The sequence below is a fragment of the Pagrus pagrus genome, assembly GCF_965226575.1.
Source record: "Pagrus pagrus genome assembly, chromosome: 16".
Taxonomy (NCBI): Eukaryota; Metazoa; Chordata; class Actinopteri; order Spariformes; family Sparidae; genus Pagrus; species Pagrus pagrus.
Window position 1 is genome coordinate 10,044,505 of NC_140200.1, and position 18,392 is coordinate 10,062,896.

At 41.7% G+C, this 18,392-nt stretch overlaps 1 protein-coding gene across 1 annotated transcript; it reads left to right on the forward strand.

Moving 5' to 3' along the window:
- The first annotated feature begins 9,814 nt into the window (after positions 1 to 9,814).
- LOC311271411 (angiopoietin-related protein 1) lies at positions 9,815 to 17,725 on the forward strand. Its single transcript, XM_084377054.1, has 9 exons — positions 9,815 to 9,898; positions 11,458 to 11,698; positions 13,279 to 13,494; positions 15,619 to 15,738; positions 15,851 to 15,965; positions 16,074 to 16,211; positions 16,331 to 16,547; positions 16,631 to 16,826; positions 16,900 to 17,725. Exons 2-9 carry the CDS (start codon positions 11,543 to 11,545, stop codon positions 17,044 to 17,046), a joined length of 1,305 nt encoding a protein of 434 aa, XP_084233180.1. The 5' UTR covers positions 9,815 to 9,898; positions 11,458 to 11,542; the 3' UTR covers positions 17,047 to 17,725.
- The last annotated feature ends 667 nt before the right edge of the window (positions 17,726 to 18,392 follow it).

An 18,392-nucleotide genomic window follows, 5' to 3' on the forward strand; every position in this document is an offset into this window, starting at 1 on the left:
ATTCAAAGTCTGTGAGGGATTATTATATATGAACCTCGAGCTAATCATATGACGTTGTTTTGACAGCCTTCAGCAAAGAAGAAACCACAATGGAGAACCCCACACACAGAGCCCGTTGAAATAATTCTTGAGGTGCTACGTGACAAATACACACAGTAAGTACTGTTGTATAAGTTGCTAATTTGTTTACTCTGCATGCCAAGATGCACATGTCACAACTAATAGGGAAAAGATAATGTGTTTTCTGAAAGTTATGTAGCAGTCATTGCACAACACATTTTTGGAGGCATTTACTACCAAACTTGACCGGTGATTACTGTTAATCGCTGTGAGAATGTCTGTTGATGTATAAGTAGCATAGCCATAAATATTAAATATATTTAAAACATTAAAAAATTACAGTATTTGCCTACTGACAGTTTTATACATTGCAGTCGGGTAAGAGGAGCCTGAAAGATAACAAAGAAAGAAGAAAGAAACATAAATACACTGTCTCTCCCAGCTAAATCTCCAAAAGCAGTGTTATATCCAATTAAACCTTTTTCTTAACCCCTGTGTATCGTTAGTGAAAACAAAAGTGCTGCAGATCCTCTTTTACAGAACTATAAGAATGTCAGATACGAACATAACACTGAGTAAACAGGTAATAAGGCACTGTGTTTTCTCAGCGTATTGATGCCTGTCCTGTGTCACGATGACATACATATATGCAACATTACATATTGTTGTATTCCTGCTTTGCAGTGATGAGAAAATGAAAAACACAATAATAGTAATTGCTTCCAAAATAAGACGTGTTTGTGACGGACACACGGGAGAGAGAGAGTATCTGAGTTCATTTTCAGTAATAACGTGTCATACCCTCAATTTTATTACCTTCCACGGCTTTTACATGGTTCTGTTCATGTTTGTTCATGAGTGGGAAGCCAGTGAGGGGACATGAGTCCTGCAGGCTGGTCGGGCACCTCGGTGCAGGGGGGTGGACGTGGTGGAGATTGTGTAAATCCATGTATGTGCATACAAAATGTAATTGTCTTCATTTAAAAAAATCTGCAGATCCTCCTCCACTGCTGACCCTTAAAATCCAAGCTGGTCAGTGTGAATCTCTTTCAGGTTATTGACACCTACCATCTGGGAGCTACAATGTCGTGCTTATTAACAAGATGTTTGATGAGAAGCTTGGAGCCTCCAGCGAATCCAATGCTGCTAATACAGCTGCTCTAATTCAGTGTGAAAAACACTGAAGTGCGATTAAGCACAGTCGGTGTGTGATTCAGCATTTCCATTCACAATACATGCAATTACTTTACACTCGATTACATAAAGCTCCTCAAGTGTGAGTCATGGTCATGGCTAGGCCTGACTCAAGAGCATTACAGGAAGTGGACAAAACACATCAAGTGCCGTAAACTGATTTCACCCGAGTGTCTGAACGGAGACACAAAACGAGGTCAGTGACGTCATTGTGATGTCAGAGAGTCAGAGATCTGCGCAGGAAACACAGAGGACAGTTTAGTATGGATCAAACTTTGACTCAATACTGGTCACGATGATCCACAATATGTGATACGGTTGAAAACGATCTACGATGTACATGTAAGGTATGTATGCTCGCTGGAGGGTTTTGTTTTTTGTGTGTAACTAGTTTCATGAATGCACTTAATGAGAGATCGAAACACCTTAACCGATAAGTTCTGACCTAAGAAATTTCAAAAAGTTTGCCTGTGATGGAGAAAGCCTACCGGAGCAGCATGCTTAAAAACATCTTTAAAAACTCTGGACTTTTTCCCCTTCATCATTTTAGACACTATTAATGACCGGGTGAAACTTTTCGACCAGTTCTGGAGTGCAGCCAAAACAAAAGGCTTTGAGGTGAGTTGTGTTCATGAATGAGTCAGGAAAAATGTTTCTCCAGTCGGCCCTCGGCTAAGGTTTTTTTCATTATTATTATTTCAAGGTGTACCTGGCTCAAATCAGCTACTCAGACTTGTACAAAGAGTAAAGTCCATGGGTGAACCCATAAAGATATAATAAAGGTCTGAAATCTCCTCCTGCTAGCGGGAATCAGAGCCGTCTACTGTCTGACTGCAGGTGATTATCCCTCCAGAAGCCCCAGCTCTGACCCGGGGTCATCCACATACAACACTAAGCAATGCACACTTTTTTTGGTCAAGCTGAATACATACTGTACGCTTTGTATGTTACCACACATGCAAAAATCTGCTTCGTGTTTGGTGTAAACAGAAGGGAATTTATTTCACGAGATATTATAACCAGAGCGATTTTCCCTGCAATTGCAATTGTTCGTTGAGCGATTTCACAGAAGTTTGTACGTCCTGATTTGTTTTTTGAAGTGTAGCGATGTTTTGGAAAGCAAACTTAAGGCTATTGCGTATGTCTTTGATTTCTTCTTGTAGTGATCCAGTTTTTTGTTGATGCTTGACAGTGAGACTAACCTTGATTTCGGCGGTTTATAGATCGTTGGTGTCTGTTGAAGAGTCTGTCTTTTTGTGTTTGTTGGGGTAGGATGGCTCCGGGTCCATGTCGGTCTGCAAGTTGTAAGAGTGGTCGATGAATGCCCCTAGTTACCAGATAAAATAAACTGTTAAAATATAATAAAAGCAAACTTACAAATGCAAGATTTTCAAGTGAAACGTGCATTGAGCAGAGGGCTTGCATCTATTCTCAGGGTTTTACCATTGCAGCTGTGTGTTTCCTCTTCTTCAAAGACCTTTCTCTTGCGTCACTCTCCCCACCATCAGTGAATCTGTGAGTGCGTTGTTAGGATGGAGGCAGCCTTATCTGCGGGGCAGGCGGTGTGAGAGTCAGTATGGATAATGCAGTTGATGGAAAAACACAATCCCTTTTTACGTCATCAGCAGGGAGCGAGGAGGGACACGAAGAGACTCTGCATTCACAAAACATGCGTTCGAGACTTCATCCTGCGGGACGGTAGCCACATGCTGTGAATAAGGATGTCAAATACAGTGTATGTTACTGTGTGCAGGCTGGAACATCTGGGGTTCATCATTTTTTGAGTTCAGCTGAGTTCATTGTACAAGCGGTGCAGGAGCATTTTACCACAACAGGTCACTGATGTGTTTTGACTGTCCAGTTTGACCACTGCTGTTAAAACCTTGAAGAGCCAGAGGTCCCGCACAACCTTTACAATAATCAAAAACAATAACGCTCTCTGTCTTTCTGATCCAAGGTCATACAAAGTGTGTGTAAGTCTGTTTTTGAGCTCCTTTCTGTTCCTTTTTTGCTGTGACGTCTTCGCATGTCCTCACGCTACAGCCGGCCAGAGGCGATGTGGACACAGGGGCATCAAGTGGGGACAAAAACAACAGTCACGTTATTCAATCAGTAGCCTTCATCTAATCTAAGACTAGGTATAGAAACAGCAGGAGTCAAAAATAGCCCTTTTCTAAGAATCTGAGAACAAGTTGTGATTGCTCAGGACTCATTTGTGTTGTAGTTTTAGCCGTGCTAGCACCGTGAAAACATCTGTCTGCCAGATGTTCAGTCTAACAGTTAGATCCAGGCTGAAATATCTGCTAGATCAATGTTTATTGAAATTTGACATTCTTGCCTCCCTTAGGATGAATTGTTGTCACTTTGGTTATCCCTTAACCTAACTCTAGCGCCATCAACAGGTCAAAAACTGTCCAGAACTTTGGTTTGCAGCCAAATACCTGCAAGAATAAGACATCTGCATCAGCCTCAGCGGCGAATTATCAAATGTTAGCATGCTAACATGCTAAACTAAGATAGTGAACAAAATAAACATTGTACCGGCTATCTCAGAGAGATGTTCATGAGTGCTTTTCAAAAATATAACACAAGTGTATTGATTTTAATGTTAACAAAAACACAATTAACCTCGAGGACCTGCCTCTTTCTCTAGGGAGTGTTTTCGATCCTCCTTTTACATGTTAAGTGGTTTGACTTGAACTGATGCCTCCCTCTTATAAATAGATCCTGTCCATTTACTATTCATTCATGGAGGGATTATGTCTGAACTGGATTTCCCTTGTTTTTCTGCACTCGGTGCCTTCTATTTATCTGTGGGTTAGAAAGCAGCTGCATCTTTTAACAAGGCATGATCATGTCGGGGTGAGCGTACCTGTACATTAAAATGTCTGTGATGATGTAAAGCTAGCGACGCTCGTTTGCCAAGTTTTGTCAAACCTGTCTCTTCTCACATGGTCCCACTGGTGTGCAGCACACACACACACCAACACAAACACATACACACAGTCCCCCTGGTGTGTCAGTTCAGGATGAGCAGTGCTGTACGTGTGAAATGCTGTTTCTGTTCTGCGAAGCGAAGGTCGAGCTGGTTTTGTCCTCTGGAGATACAAACTGCAAAACATGAAGAGAGGGGAAGGAGTGATGGAGCTGGAGGGAGCTCTGCTGTGTTTATAATGTATCTGACTGCTTGATATAAGACATAAAAAAAAATCAGCTCTAAGCCCAAGATGTCCTGCTGACATGCAGCGTTATGTTGTCTCGCAATGAAATCTGCTTTCTGAAAGTATTTTTTATGACTAAAATACAAATTGGTTATACGTATGCTGTGTTTAATCAATATTTACTATGTCTAGTATTTTAAAAGGGTCACTCACAGTCGAAACACCCACAAAGAATTATCATTTAAAGGGTACCTACACCAATTTTACACATTAAAGTGTGTTTACAGGTCTTGAGGAGGACTAATGCATATGTAGGAAAAAGTAGTGGAAAGTCTGTCGTGGCTCCAGAGGAAGCTGCATGTAATCTGATAAATTGCCTCCAGTGATGTCACTCAGTGGCTAAGTTGCATTGTGGGTAATGTAGGCCCCGTGTTTTTGTGTTTGTAGTCTTTGATTTTCCTGACTTCTAGAACATGTGAATTTAGACGTGATATGTGTGTGTTGTAGATACCTGAACTGACAGGTTAACATCCTCCTCTGCAAAGGGTTAAGTCTCCCTTCAGGCAAGTCAATGAGACAGAGGCAGCGACATGCTTAATGAATCTGCCAACACACAGGTGACGTGGTAAATGAGGGTAGCTGATGTTTCTGAGGTGGACTGTAATTAGTGGTCGCTGCAGAGGAGGATGAAGCCCTCAGGTTTTTATGCAAATCGGAGAGGCAGTGGAGGAGAGAAGGATATCACAGAGGCATCTATTATCTGCGTGTACATGTGTGCGAGTGTGAGCGTCTGATGGACGCGGTTGCATCATGATGACTTCACTGTCTGATGCAATGGTATGTGCTGAAGACAAATATCAGTCTCAGGAATGGTGCAGACAGCAGATGCATACTGATTGATATTGACTGATTGATTGATTCTCTAAGCCTTCAAACAGATGGCATGGCTTGATCGGAGAGCAGAAGGTTAAGTGTGCAGGTCACAGTGCTGGGAGCTCGTGGAAACAATTAATTCATCTGTGAATATTCATCTGGTTTCCTTTATTATTAAGATATGAAGCAATTTCTCATTAAGGCCACCCAGGCACTGAACAGAGACTTCAAGTTATTCTATCTAGTAAAATGGCCTGTAGGTTATCATCTGAATCACACTCAGCCTCTCAGCCCCAGCTCCGAACACTGACTTTGTTATGCACTGACGTCAGTGTAGAGTGAACACGTAGTTTATCTCTGAAATGAAAGTGCCCTCAAGGGTTCGTTAAATGTTTATAAAAAGAGAGAGAAGCGCATTGTTATGCTGAGAGATATAGGGGTCAATGCATACTGGCTCATACAGAATCCCCTCTGGTTTCATTGTTAACTTATTGGTTTAGGTGTCAGGTATCATTGTCGTGGTTTATGGCTTATAGTTAAGTCATTTCCTGTTTTGTTTTGTAGGTTTCACCCTCATGTATCATGCTTTGGTTCCTGACCCTCCCTCTGTAGCTGCCCTGATTTGTTTCACCTGTCCCTGATTATCAGTCCCTGTGGATCCTTTTCACGGCTATTCCGACCCACAATCCTCTGCACAGCGGCAGATACATTATATATGTCACATATTTCACACATGTCATGGTGTGTCACACAAATAATAAAGATACAGCGCACAAACATTTCACAGCTCAGTGACAGATGACATACACAATGACACATTTAAGTGTAAGTACTACGTTCTTTGTGCTCCTTCATGCCCAAGGCTGCACAATTATAGAGGCAAGAGGGTCAAAGTTCAAGGCGCACTGCCATGATGAAGTGGTACGTCCCAGTTGTGTGCATACTGCACGCAACAGTACATACTTACTTACTTATCATTACCTTTTGACCTGACATATTATTACTCCTTTGGATATGTGTTAGTTACCGTCTGACTTGGGGTGAGCTGGTGACCTTGGTTAATAAGATGAACTGTGTGGGCACAGAGTAAACACTCTGTTCTCGGGACACTTATCAGTTCACCGTAGGTACTGTGGTATTCACAAGGCCATCTCATCTTCTGCCCTAAACCTCCCTTTTGTCCAATTATCAAAGTATTCTATTGTCTCTGTACTCACCCAGAACCTAGATTGACTCTGCTATTCTATATTTTTCTGTTTTGCCATCTTATTAAATAATACAGAAGATAATCTTTTGCTGATCAATCCTTTATTTGATCACTTCTCTAGAAGGGGAATTGACAATTCCCTCCACACTTTGTAAGGGCAGCTCCAGTGCGTACTAAAGGTAAAAAGAAAAAGTATGCGATTCAGAACACACCCAGCGTCTTTCACATTCAGTTTGTCTATTTTGGGTCCTCGTGTCACATCTGTATTTGCTGCCTGTGTTACCTGCACTTTATCAGTTTGTACTTGGTTTAGTGTTTGCGTTTTTTTCTGTTTCCTTAATTCTTGGATCTGCTTATGCTGTTTTTGTCGCCTGCCAGTTTATGTTTGAATTCGTGCTTGGTTTATGACAGCTTGTTTTTTTTGTTTTTTTGTACTTCTGCCTGCCTTGAGTCTTGCATCTGGGTCCTTTTTCTAAAACACTTTTAAATTAATGCACATGCAAATTGCACTTTATGTTCAGAGTGCACACACCGAAGGAAAGATTATATGAATTTTTTGAATATTTTCAAAATTTGCAAGGAAGTTTCAAGGAAGAAACTATGTACATTTTTACTGATAATAATAATAATAATAATAACAACAACAAAATTGAGACAAAGGTTCAATTACACTCCTGAATAAATTCCAATTACTGTTGCTTACTGCAGATCAGCTTTACATGCACAGCATGAAAGGGACATAGGCAACGAGGAAGAGACAGTTTAAGTCTGGCTGCAAATGAAGGCAGATATGTGCACATACAGATGGGTAACACAGGAAAAGAAAGGTCAAACATTCAGGTGTTGAGCCACCACCGTCTGCAATACTCATGCAGAGATTCTTCAAGCTTCTGGGACCTGCTGGAGGGATTAATTGCACTCTTCCTCGAAGATATTCCTCAAAGTGGTGTTATGATGAAGGTGGTGTGTAGGTGGTCTGCTGCAGAGGCTGTAGTCTCATTATGACTGACATCATTTTCATACCTATAAAACCATTCAGTGAGCCTCTGCTCTGTGCCCTGTAGGAGCATCTGCATTCTTTGCTTCTTCAGTAATTTACTTTGCTGTTTTTTTCTGTTTTCCTTAATTCATTCAGACAATAAAAAACCAGGCACATGAAAGGAGTGACATGCTGTGTGTGGGAGCGTAGACAGTTCGCTGGGTTTGTGTGATTATTCTCGCTTTAATCTCTCTTAGCAACACGCAACATCCTCATTCGGCGTCAGTTTGGAGCAACAGCTGCTCACCCTTACTAATTTCGACATTTGCTCCCCGTAGTTACACATGATTAGTCTCCTGGTGCGACACAGGCAGTTAGCCCTCCAACAAAAGGTCCTGCATTGTTAGTCAGAGGAAGAGAGGTCAATGCAAAGTGTTTTTTGTGGCTCGTGAACTCTCGCTGTGCTCGACACACGCGTCATGTTCCCAGCACAGGGACTGAAATACCTGCCGCCCTCATGCCCTCTCAGTTCTTACATGTTGCACCTTGAAAGTCATTTATACACTGATTCTTGATTACACTTAGGAAACAACACAGTCAGTAGCTATTGATCAGACCAGATGTCCTCCGGTCTGTGTGTTACTGGGTCTGAAAAAGAGCCTACACTGTCAGATGTAACAGTACTTTATCAAACACTACGTCTATTAAATACTCTGGGGCAAAAATATTTCAATCAGTGGGAGTATTGATGAAATGCATTATGATGAATGACATCATTATTTCTTGTTCTGACCCAAAAATGCCTAATCAGCACCATACTTTGTGACTGTAGAGAAATTCAGATTCTGCAAGGACGAGGAAAAAAGGGAAAAAACACATTCCCTTCCCTTCCCTTCCCTTCCCTCTTTTAAACTTGATGCTGATTGATAAACAAATGTATTAATAAAGTGCCTTTTCATCTCTTTAAATACAATATACAACTGATCCAAGATCCCACTACACATTAAACCACTCAGAGTCAGCAGACTTTTCTGCATTAGGTCTGCTCTGTGTTTCTTTAAGCCTCCTGCTCTTTTCTGGTTTCAGCGTCTTCTGTCAGAAACCGGCAGCAGCTTCGTTCTCTTCTCGCCTTGTAATTCTGCTGAGTTATTTGTTGTTTGTACTGTTTTCTCTGGGGCACTTCGGTGTGAAAGCTCATTATCTTGTCGGTCAAGGCCTGCGGGTAATTAAGCTGTTGCGTGGTGCCACCGTGTGACGCCATCAGGTACAGCAGCCAAACTTCTTTTCATGTGGGACGTTTCATAATCCTGCGAGTTTATGAGTGGAATTCAGTTTATATACATCAAATTTGCAACGCATCAGCCACCGGGCCAACACTGCCCTGTCCTCTGTGTGATGTGCAGAATCCTTTGAAAATATCAGACGAATGTGCCGCTTAGTTGTTTTCCTCTGCAGGGCCTCTTTAAGGACAAAGTGCAGTGAGAGAGAGTTGCCTCGGGCAGTGTTGCAAATCAATACAGTCATCACAGTGTTGACAGCTCATTTAGGATATATTGATGACAGTGTATTGAATATTGTGGTTCCATAAAGAACAAATAATTGTCCTTTAATTGCATTGAGTTTTTCTTACAGCTACTGTAGCAGACCGTGCATGTGGAGCCACAGTCGAGGGCCTAAAGATGTAAAGAGCGGCTTGGCTGCTGTAATAGGATCAGCACCCCTCACACTCCCACTCACATCAGCCTTCATTACCACTAGCTTTGAGGAGGATTATTGTGCCTGGAGGTGATGCTTATTTACTGTAGGCGCAGTCGTATGTTGGCGTACAGCTGATGCATAGAATATATGTATATATGTGGAGTCTATTCCTGTTTTTTTCTTTCTTGGTTTAAAGTTTCGAAAAGCTGACTCTTTGATTTCTATGCAGGGTCTGTAACAGAGTCAGATACAGTAAAAATCAAAAAGCTTCAGAGCATGAAATACGTTTATATTGCCACGGTATTTGATGTAACAGATAAAGACAGCTGTGTGATTTAAAAGTAATATAAAACATAAGAAATGGATATTGCTTGAGAATCCATTCTGCAGCATTCTCCTCTTGTCTTTCCCCAATAATTTTATTATGGCCTCCCTCTCTGTATGCCTCCCTCCATGCCTCACTCATTGTGAATCCTCTTAGAGCTGGATTATGGGACTAAGATGTCTCCGCTGATAGGGAGAGAGAGGGTGAATAGAGAGTGACGGAGATGGAGAGAGAGAGGGAGGGAGGGGGAGACAGAAGATGAGCATGAGGCACGTAGAGAGAGAGAGAGAGAGAGAGAAAGAGTGATACAGGAAGAGAAGAAGAGAGGTTAGAAGAAGATGGAGAGAACCCCTCGGCCTGGAATGGGTCGGGTATGGGGTAGAAGGTGGTCTGTAACTGGGGTGAGTACACAGAAAACGCCTACCTGTTCTGTCAGCTGCATTTGTATCATGTTGTGTGTGTGAAGTTAGAAAACGTGAAGGCTGATATCCTCCTCCTAATTCAGTTTGGCTTCATGAGCAGGTGGCACGTGCAAGCTTATGTGTGTGTGTGTGTGTGTGTGTGTGTGTGTGTGTGTGTGTGTGTGTGTGTTTTATTGAGCTACCTAAGGGCAGTAATGTAACAGACTGAGGGGATCACCGACCTCCTGATTAATCTAATTCTGTAAAGTATACGTCCTATTAGTTTAGCTGAGACGAAGGTGTGTGTAAGACGCAGACGTCGAGCTGCAACTATTAACCGATTAGCCGTCAACGAAAGATTCATCACCAAAGAAGTCTCCGATTTCAGTTTCTTAAAGCAACATTATGTAACTTCAAAATGATGTTGATGGTACAGTGTCTTGTAACAGGGTGAATGGTGTCTCCATCTCAGCCACTCCGCCCCCCTGTGTTTTCAACACATGACATTGTTATGACGTGATGAGTTTTGTTTGTCGTCAGCACCTACGTTATGTCTGACAAACTGTTACACACCTGGGATTTGTATTTACGACAGTGGTGTTGCACTCAGAAACTGTGGGGGACGCCAAATCGCACAAAATGCCATTTTCTACATAATGTAGCTTTAATTGATAAGGTGTCAACTGTTACATTAATCACAAACCATTTTGACAATCAGTTTTGAATAGTTCTTTTAGAAGTCTACATTATCTGATTCCAGCTTCTTAAATGTGAATATTTTCGGGTTTCTTGACGCCTCTGTGACAGTCAACTGAATATCTTTGGGTCGTGGACAAAACAAGATATTTGAGGACGTCATCTTGGGCTTTGGGAAGCACTGATCGACATTTTTCCCCATTTTCTGATGTTTTTTGTCGACCAAACACCTAATGGATTAATCGTGAAAATAATCAACAGTTTAATTAACAATGAAAATAATCACTAGTCTATACAGAGATGCAGACTTGAGTCATTGTTCTGATGACTTGCAATTTGACTTGAGAGAAAATTAATGACTGGTGACTTGATTTGACTTGAGGCATTTTTATGATGACATTTTTGACGTTTTTTTTTTTTGTCTTGCTGTTGTATGTTGCTGTTTAAAAGTGATGGGGAGGGAATATTTTGTTTGAACAAGTCATTAAGCTTTAATAACGTTATTTATTTGATTACATTTATTTCACTCTATATAAATAATTGAACAGGTTGGATAAATTGGCCAATAACTTCATTAGCGAGAGAGTAATATCTTCTCTTCTCTCTGTATGAAGACAGGATACTGCAGGTCAGACTACTTTATCTTGGGTGGGAAAAAGGCGACTTGACTTGGCTTAACTAAAGAATTGACTCGACTAGACCTGTGGCCTGACCTGCCTAAGAAAAAATGACTTAGGACTTGCTTGGGACTCGACATGTCTGATGTAAGAGATAGAAAGAACACGACTCTGTGTGTGTGAAGGTGTCTTGATGGCTTACTTAACCAGATAACAGGAGCATAATACACTCATTTTGTCTTATAGGAAGAGCCAGCAGAGCCTCACATGGTGCAACACACCCTCCATTGTTCCAATCACAAGGCAGGAACAGACTAACCGGGCGGCAGCGATGTCTCTCCTGCCCTCAACCAACCCTCCCGGCTGGAGTGTGTGCTCTGCTCTCTGTATCCTCATTGTGTTGCTTCCAGAGGCCAAAGCAGACAACCTGGACACCACAAATCAGCGCAATGGCGGGGGATCACAGTGTGGAGAGTACAGTAACCAGGTAACATCCTGAGAGTGATGTTCGCTGAACAAGCTGCTACAGGAGAGCTGCTTATTGCCGTCTGTTTCATCCTTTTACTCCAGAGATGTGTCAGCTCTGTGAAAGGGTGATATTTCATCTCCCTCTGCAGTTACAGCCCTGTAAAAGTAACTCTGTTAATGTAATGCTTGGCTAGGAATACATCATTTAACATGCAAGACAGCAGTGGTGGAAGAAGTACTCATATCCTGTACTCAACCACAACTAAGATATACTTCATTACATATAAAAGTCCAGTAAAAGTACTGATATATATTGATATACTGATAAATTAATATATATTCTATTATTATTTAGTAAATACTGATGCATCAAGTAGAACTGTACTGTTGTAGCTGGTGCAGAGTTGCAGCTAGTTAATCGACTTTAGATATAGTTCGATAGTTTAGTCGAGGGGTACCCAACGTAGGCGTCAGGCGCCTTCCAGAGGGTCACGAGATAAATGTGAGGGGTCTTGATATAATTAATGCAGTGAGAAAGAAGAGAAACTTCGTTGGGCTTCATTAAAGGGATTGAGGAAAACAGGATGCTCTACTTTGCATTTGATCAGCTGTCAGGAGGAAATATCTCTGGCAACAGCCACACTAGCAGCTCTGTGAGGCGACAGACAGAGTGGTGCTTTGAGCTAAATGCTATTGACAATGCAAATATGCTCAGGGTGTGGTCAGATCACTGTGTGGCTCAGGAGGCTCAGTCTCTGCCACCAGAGTATGAATGTGTGAAAGCTGACTTGTTGTACAGCACTTTGAGCGTACCTTTACTGCACAAACTACAGCACAGGTGAAGTGCCCCTCATAGAGTCTACAACATGTGGGATGTTGTTTCTTTTGTGTAAGTGTTTGTAGCCACGTGGACGACTTTGCTCTTGTAAAACAGGAGGAGCACTCACTAAAAATGTTCATCTTCCATTTGAATGAAAATAAAATGGAATTAAAAAAAAACATTCTCTGTAAACTCACCATTAAAAAGTCAAATGTCCACCACTTAGTGGACACCGGTCCAAAAAACCTGTATGTCAGAGGCACTTGAGTTAATAGATCGCTGGTTACCATGAAGAAATAATTTTCTGAATTTCTAGAGTTTTGAAGCTGTCGTATGTCAAAAGTGCATTAAAATGTAATGAAGAAAACCTTGAAAATGTATCTATGATCTAATTGCACATCTTTTTCAAAATGTTATTTGGGCTGATTATAGTTTTTTGTTATTGGATCCTACTACCCAACACTGAACACACAACAAATGTTGGGGTTACAGGAAAAGTCAAAGATGCAGCCAGATTCATCCTGTAGGAAATATTCATGTCTGCACAAATGAGGATGAGATCAGCATGTGGCTGGTTTGTAAGAAATTGAGAGAAAACACCCAATTTGCTGCAGTTAATTTTTTAAAATTTAAAAGAAAAATCTATTGGAGGCTCTAGTTATTTGATCCCACTTATGGTCACTGATGAAAAGATGTATTCCTGACTTCCAGACAGACCTGGAAGTCAGGAGTCGTTCAAGAACTCATTTTTCATGATTTCAATCTCCTCCGTCTCACAGGTGATGGAGGACGGGATGTGTCGGCTGGTGGCCACGCTGCCGCAGCTGGACGAGCAGAAGTGCCCTGATATGTTCCGCTGCACGGACGAGGTCTCCTACTGGCTGCACGAGAACGAGGAGAGGAAGCAGCAGATTGTGGCGCTGAAGGAGACCATCTCCGAGCTGCAGGAGGAGCTGAGGAACCACCGGCACCGCATCAAAGTCCTCGAGCTGCAGGTGAGTCCTCATATTGACTTAGCAGACCCTGGGTCAACCATCAGCAACAATCCTGTCAACCGCTTTGAGTGTTTGCTTCGGTCCAGCTGGGGATCACTGGATGTTGGGTCAATGTGACGTCTTCTTCTTCCTCCAGACATGTGACAGAACTCAGTGAATGTATTCTGCTCTTGTGTGCTCCTGTGTGGCATCAAATATAACTTTTCAAAGCAAAAAAATACTTTTTTTTCTTGTATTTCCTCTGCTCAGCTTCATTCAGCTCAGACCAGACATAAATATTTGATCAAACAAGTCTTGAACGTGGTTTGATTTAACATCCACAGGAGTCAACTTTGCTGAAATTGTGAATACTCTGACTGAAGATTGGGGATTTGCAGTTTTTTTTTAACACACACTATGATCAAAAACACTGTTTTGACACAGGAAACACATCAGCATTAATTGCGCACTCAGTTCTGCACTGTAACGTGGTGCCTGGTCATCGAGCTGGCTTCCCCCCCAGCGTGTCCTTGACCTTAGTCACTAACAGGATTAGCCTCCTACTCTTCCACGTGCTGCCTCATGCGTCTCAAGCGGTGAACCAATACAAACTACTCTCAGCTGGAGCGGTCAGTGGCCAAAGGTGGTGGTGGAAAGAGTTCAGGTGTTGTGTTTATTTACATGAGGACAGGGCAGGGGTTATGGGAGTTAGTGTTATCCTCCATGTCCAGGCTAGGAATAGACCACAGAGTGAAGTCTGGATTTATGATTTAGTACTTTTTGTCTGGAGAGCGCTGGGAGACGTTGCATGTTGCCGTTGTAGTGTGTGCAGATAGATGAATACATCACCTAACAGTCAGTTAAAGGCCCAGCGTCTGTTGAGTTACAGATAACAGAAAGAAGTCAAGCCAAGGGTTCAGCGAGGTTGTTCACTGTCATTTTTTGCAGCACATCTTTACATATACAACATATCAGCAGCAGTGACGGAAGTATTCAGATGTTTAACACTGTAAAGATACTCATGCATTCAAAATCTTACTTTTACTTGAGTCAAAGTGCAAAAGTATTAGCACCAAAATTTACAGGAAGTATCAAAAATAAAAGTCTTTATTATGAAGAAGGACCCATTTCAAAATCATACACATCTGAATATTGGATTATAATTAATGATTCCTAACTTTAATGTTGCAGCTGATAAATGTGGAGCTTATTCTAGTAATTTGACATACTGCTGGGAAGCTTAACCAGTAATAATCTATTATAATTTATGAGTTGATGATGAAACAAAGCAAACTTTGTCACCAGACTACAGGGCAGCTTCTTTCCTCAGGCCGTGGTCTTCATGTCCTATGCAGATAAGTCGGAATCTGACCCGGTGACGGACATTAAGGATAAAAACAGCCATTCTAGGTCATATAGAGACATCAGTATTAAATTGAGACTATTTAATAACCACTTCCTCGTTGTACGTGTAAGTAAATGTAGTTGGATTCCACCGCTGCATATGAGCACATAACAAAGTGTGAATAGCAGGGGAAAGGAGTGAAATGCTGCAGTGCACCACTGTGCAATACATAAAGCAGCTCAGAGAACTGAATGACAAGCAGAGTCAACACACTTGTGTGTGTTTCTCTGTGCATGTTTTTGACTTTTACACAAAACGTAAGAAATCATTTAACCACTTTGCATAATTTATGTTTATCCCTTGTTTAATTTCAGTTCAATATTACAGTCAAATCTGGACAGCAGCATCATCAAAAACTGCCACTGTTTTCCTTATTAATGATTAATAATTGGCCTTTAATATTTCAATGAAATTGATGATAGCTTACATTAATGTTTTGTTAGTATGTTGTGCAGATGTGTGTAAAATAATCATCGAGGCTTTGCTTTAAAAAGGTTTGGCAACCACAGTTTTACTGCAGTACTTTTTCACATTTTATTAAATAATCTAAGAATTTAATAACTCTGAAACACCATAATGAAATTCACACTTTTTAGATCAGAAATGTTTTTTTTTAAAAACTCATCCAAGATACATCCTAATTTAAATACAACTTGACAACAGTGTTTATTTGGTTTAAAGCATTTAAAGCTCTGTATGTGTATGTGTGTGTGATTGTGTATTTAAATGTTTGCTGTCAGAGTGAAGAGAGGATCCACTTGAATACCTCCTTGGAGCAGCGTTTTCATGAGATGGAGGTTCACTATGCTGAGGCCACCACCCTGCTGCACCTACAGGGCACGCTGATCCTTGACCTCCAGGTAAACCCACCATGAGTAGTACCATTTCACTTGATGAGTACGATTATGGATGAAGATACAAAATCCTCTGTGTGCACCGGGTGGTTTTTGATTGCTTTACATCTCTGTCCAGAACCAACTCCACAATCTGACACTCTTGTTGGATAAAGTCAAAAGAAACCCCGGCTGCTTGATCAACATCGTCCGGCCCAACTCACTGATGAATGCTCAGGAAGCTCTGCACCCAGGTACTCACCCTCGGCAACATGCAGTACATGCTGCCTGACAGCAGAGGGCACCAAACTCCTGTTAGTGATTTACTCCAACTGAATCCTGTCTAATATTTCTTCCCTCAGAGATCCAGCATGTGAGGAACTGTCCCATTGACTGTGCCTCCATCTACTACAATGGAGTGAGGAGATCAGGTCTCTACACAGTGGTGCCATCGCTGGCCGGCATGCCTGTGGAGGTCTACTGTGATATGGACACAGAAGGTGAGTCAGGGGAGAAGTTGTGTTGGCAAGGATGGAGGAGCACCAACTCCAGGTGTGCAGCATCTGTATCCAAGATGAGGAACAAGATGGCACATGCTTTCCCTTCTTTCTTGCTTCAGGTGGTGGCTGGACGGTGATCCAGCGGCGCGTTGACGGCTCTGTGAGCTTCGACCGCAGCTGGAGGGAGTACAGGGATGGTTTCGGTGACCTGCACGCAGAGTTCTGGCTGGGCAACGAACACATACATGAGCTGAGCACCCAGGGGGACTACAGCCTCCGCATCCACCTGGAGGACTGGAGCAACAAGCACAAACATGCCCTCTACCAGAGCTTCAGGTCGCTGTCACGCACCAGTTGGCAAAAACATGCACAACCAGCTGTATCTCTTGTGTAATTCCCTACTGTTCTTCCTCCTGTAGTGTGGAAGATGAGGAGCATCAGTACCGCCTCCATGTGTCAGGGTTCAGCGGGACAGTGCAGGACTCTTTCAGCTGGTACCACGACAAGCAGGGCTTCAGCACCCCTGACAGTGGCAACATCTGTGCAGAGATCTCCCACGGCGGCTGGTGGTACAACCAGTGCTTCTACGCCAACCTCAATGGAGTCTACTACAGGGTAGGTGCACACAGACAGCTCTTCAGTTCAAACTTTTAAAATCAAGAGTGTTTACCACTTCCTAATCCTGCAGGGAGGCCACTACACCCCTAAAGGCCGGGGGCCGCTGGGCCCTGATGGCATCGTTTGGTACTCCTGGAGAGACTCTGACTATTACTCCCTACGCAAAGTCAGCATGATGATCCGGCCACGCAGCTTCCGAACCCGTCTGTCGCCCTGAACCCCGCTGGTGATGATGACATCCAGTGGTGTCTGACAGCAAATGACTGTTTCTGTTGCGAGTGAGCCTGCAGACTGACCTGGAAGTCTCTTCCAATGCGAAGAGAACTCAGAGAACTCAATGTTCTCTAAACTGTGGACTCATTTTCTGCTGTTTATTCTCGAAAAAACACAAACACTTTATACTGTAGAGTTATTTTTGGGACATTTTTCATTCAGTCTCTGGAAGAGAGTTCTTCCTCATTTTCTACGTCTATTTTGTATCTTTTAGTTTGATACTTTGACACTTGGCACACACTGTTAGCAACACAGCCAAAAAAAGGAACTATGAATGAAGTATGACTATGAATTTAATCTATTGTGTAAACTTTTATTGAAATTAAAAGTGATTAATTAGAAATGGGATGATACAGCATGTCAAGGATTGTGATAAGAAACATGATTTTCCATTATCATCGTGAATGTCCTCCCATTTGTGACTTGAAAAAGCTGTCTAGCCCGTAATGTACAGTCCTTTATCGATGTCCTGATTTATTTTGTTCAATTGCATGTGTGGAAATTTAAGAAAAAACAATAATATACCCGCCCAACATTTATGCAACCTTATGATTTATGATTTACACTGTAATCAGTGTCACTAAAGAAGATGTGAACGATGCAATAAAAATATTTGTTTCTGAACAAAATGTAAGGTAAAGTGACTCCAGTATGTTTAACGGCCTCACAGAAACAGTTCACACAAAAATGAAAATTCAGTCGTCATCTTCTCACCCCCGTGCTGATGGAAAGAGCTTCACAGCAAAACAGCGTCTCAGTATTCTCCTAAACTACTTAAGTTATTGGGGACTTGTTTTCAAATGTAAAAAAAACAGCAATGATCAGCTAGTTTTCTCTGGAACTGTCTACTTCTGCTTTAAGCGCTCGATCATTAAAAACATATAGTGAATCCAGTTATTTTGGATAATTGTGACATGAAATTTTCAAATTTTAACTCTTTATTCTTAATATTTTACTCAAACAAGTTAGAACATTAAAAAAAAAATCCCACTTAATTGTATTAGACATAATAACCCAAAGTGCTACTGTCTCTGTCTACAGTCAGGCAGAGAAGATGTGCTATATGAATACTGTGTATTCACACATACTGTATAGATCATCCACTCAACACTATGTAAACAAAATGTCACATAAGGACACTACAGTATTTCATATAAAGACAGTTCAAGATCTGCTAATAACGAATATTTCTGACTGACAGGTGGAAATCAGAGATAACTCTTATCACTCTTATCAGACTGTACGCACACTTCTGTTTATCTGATGCATCAGTAAGTGTTACTTACATTC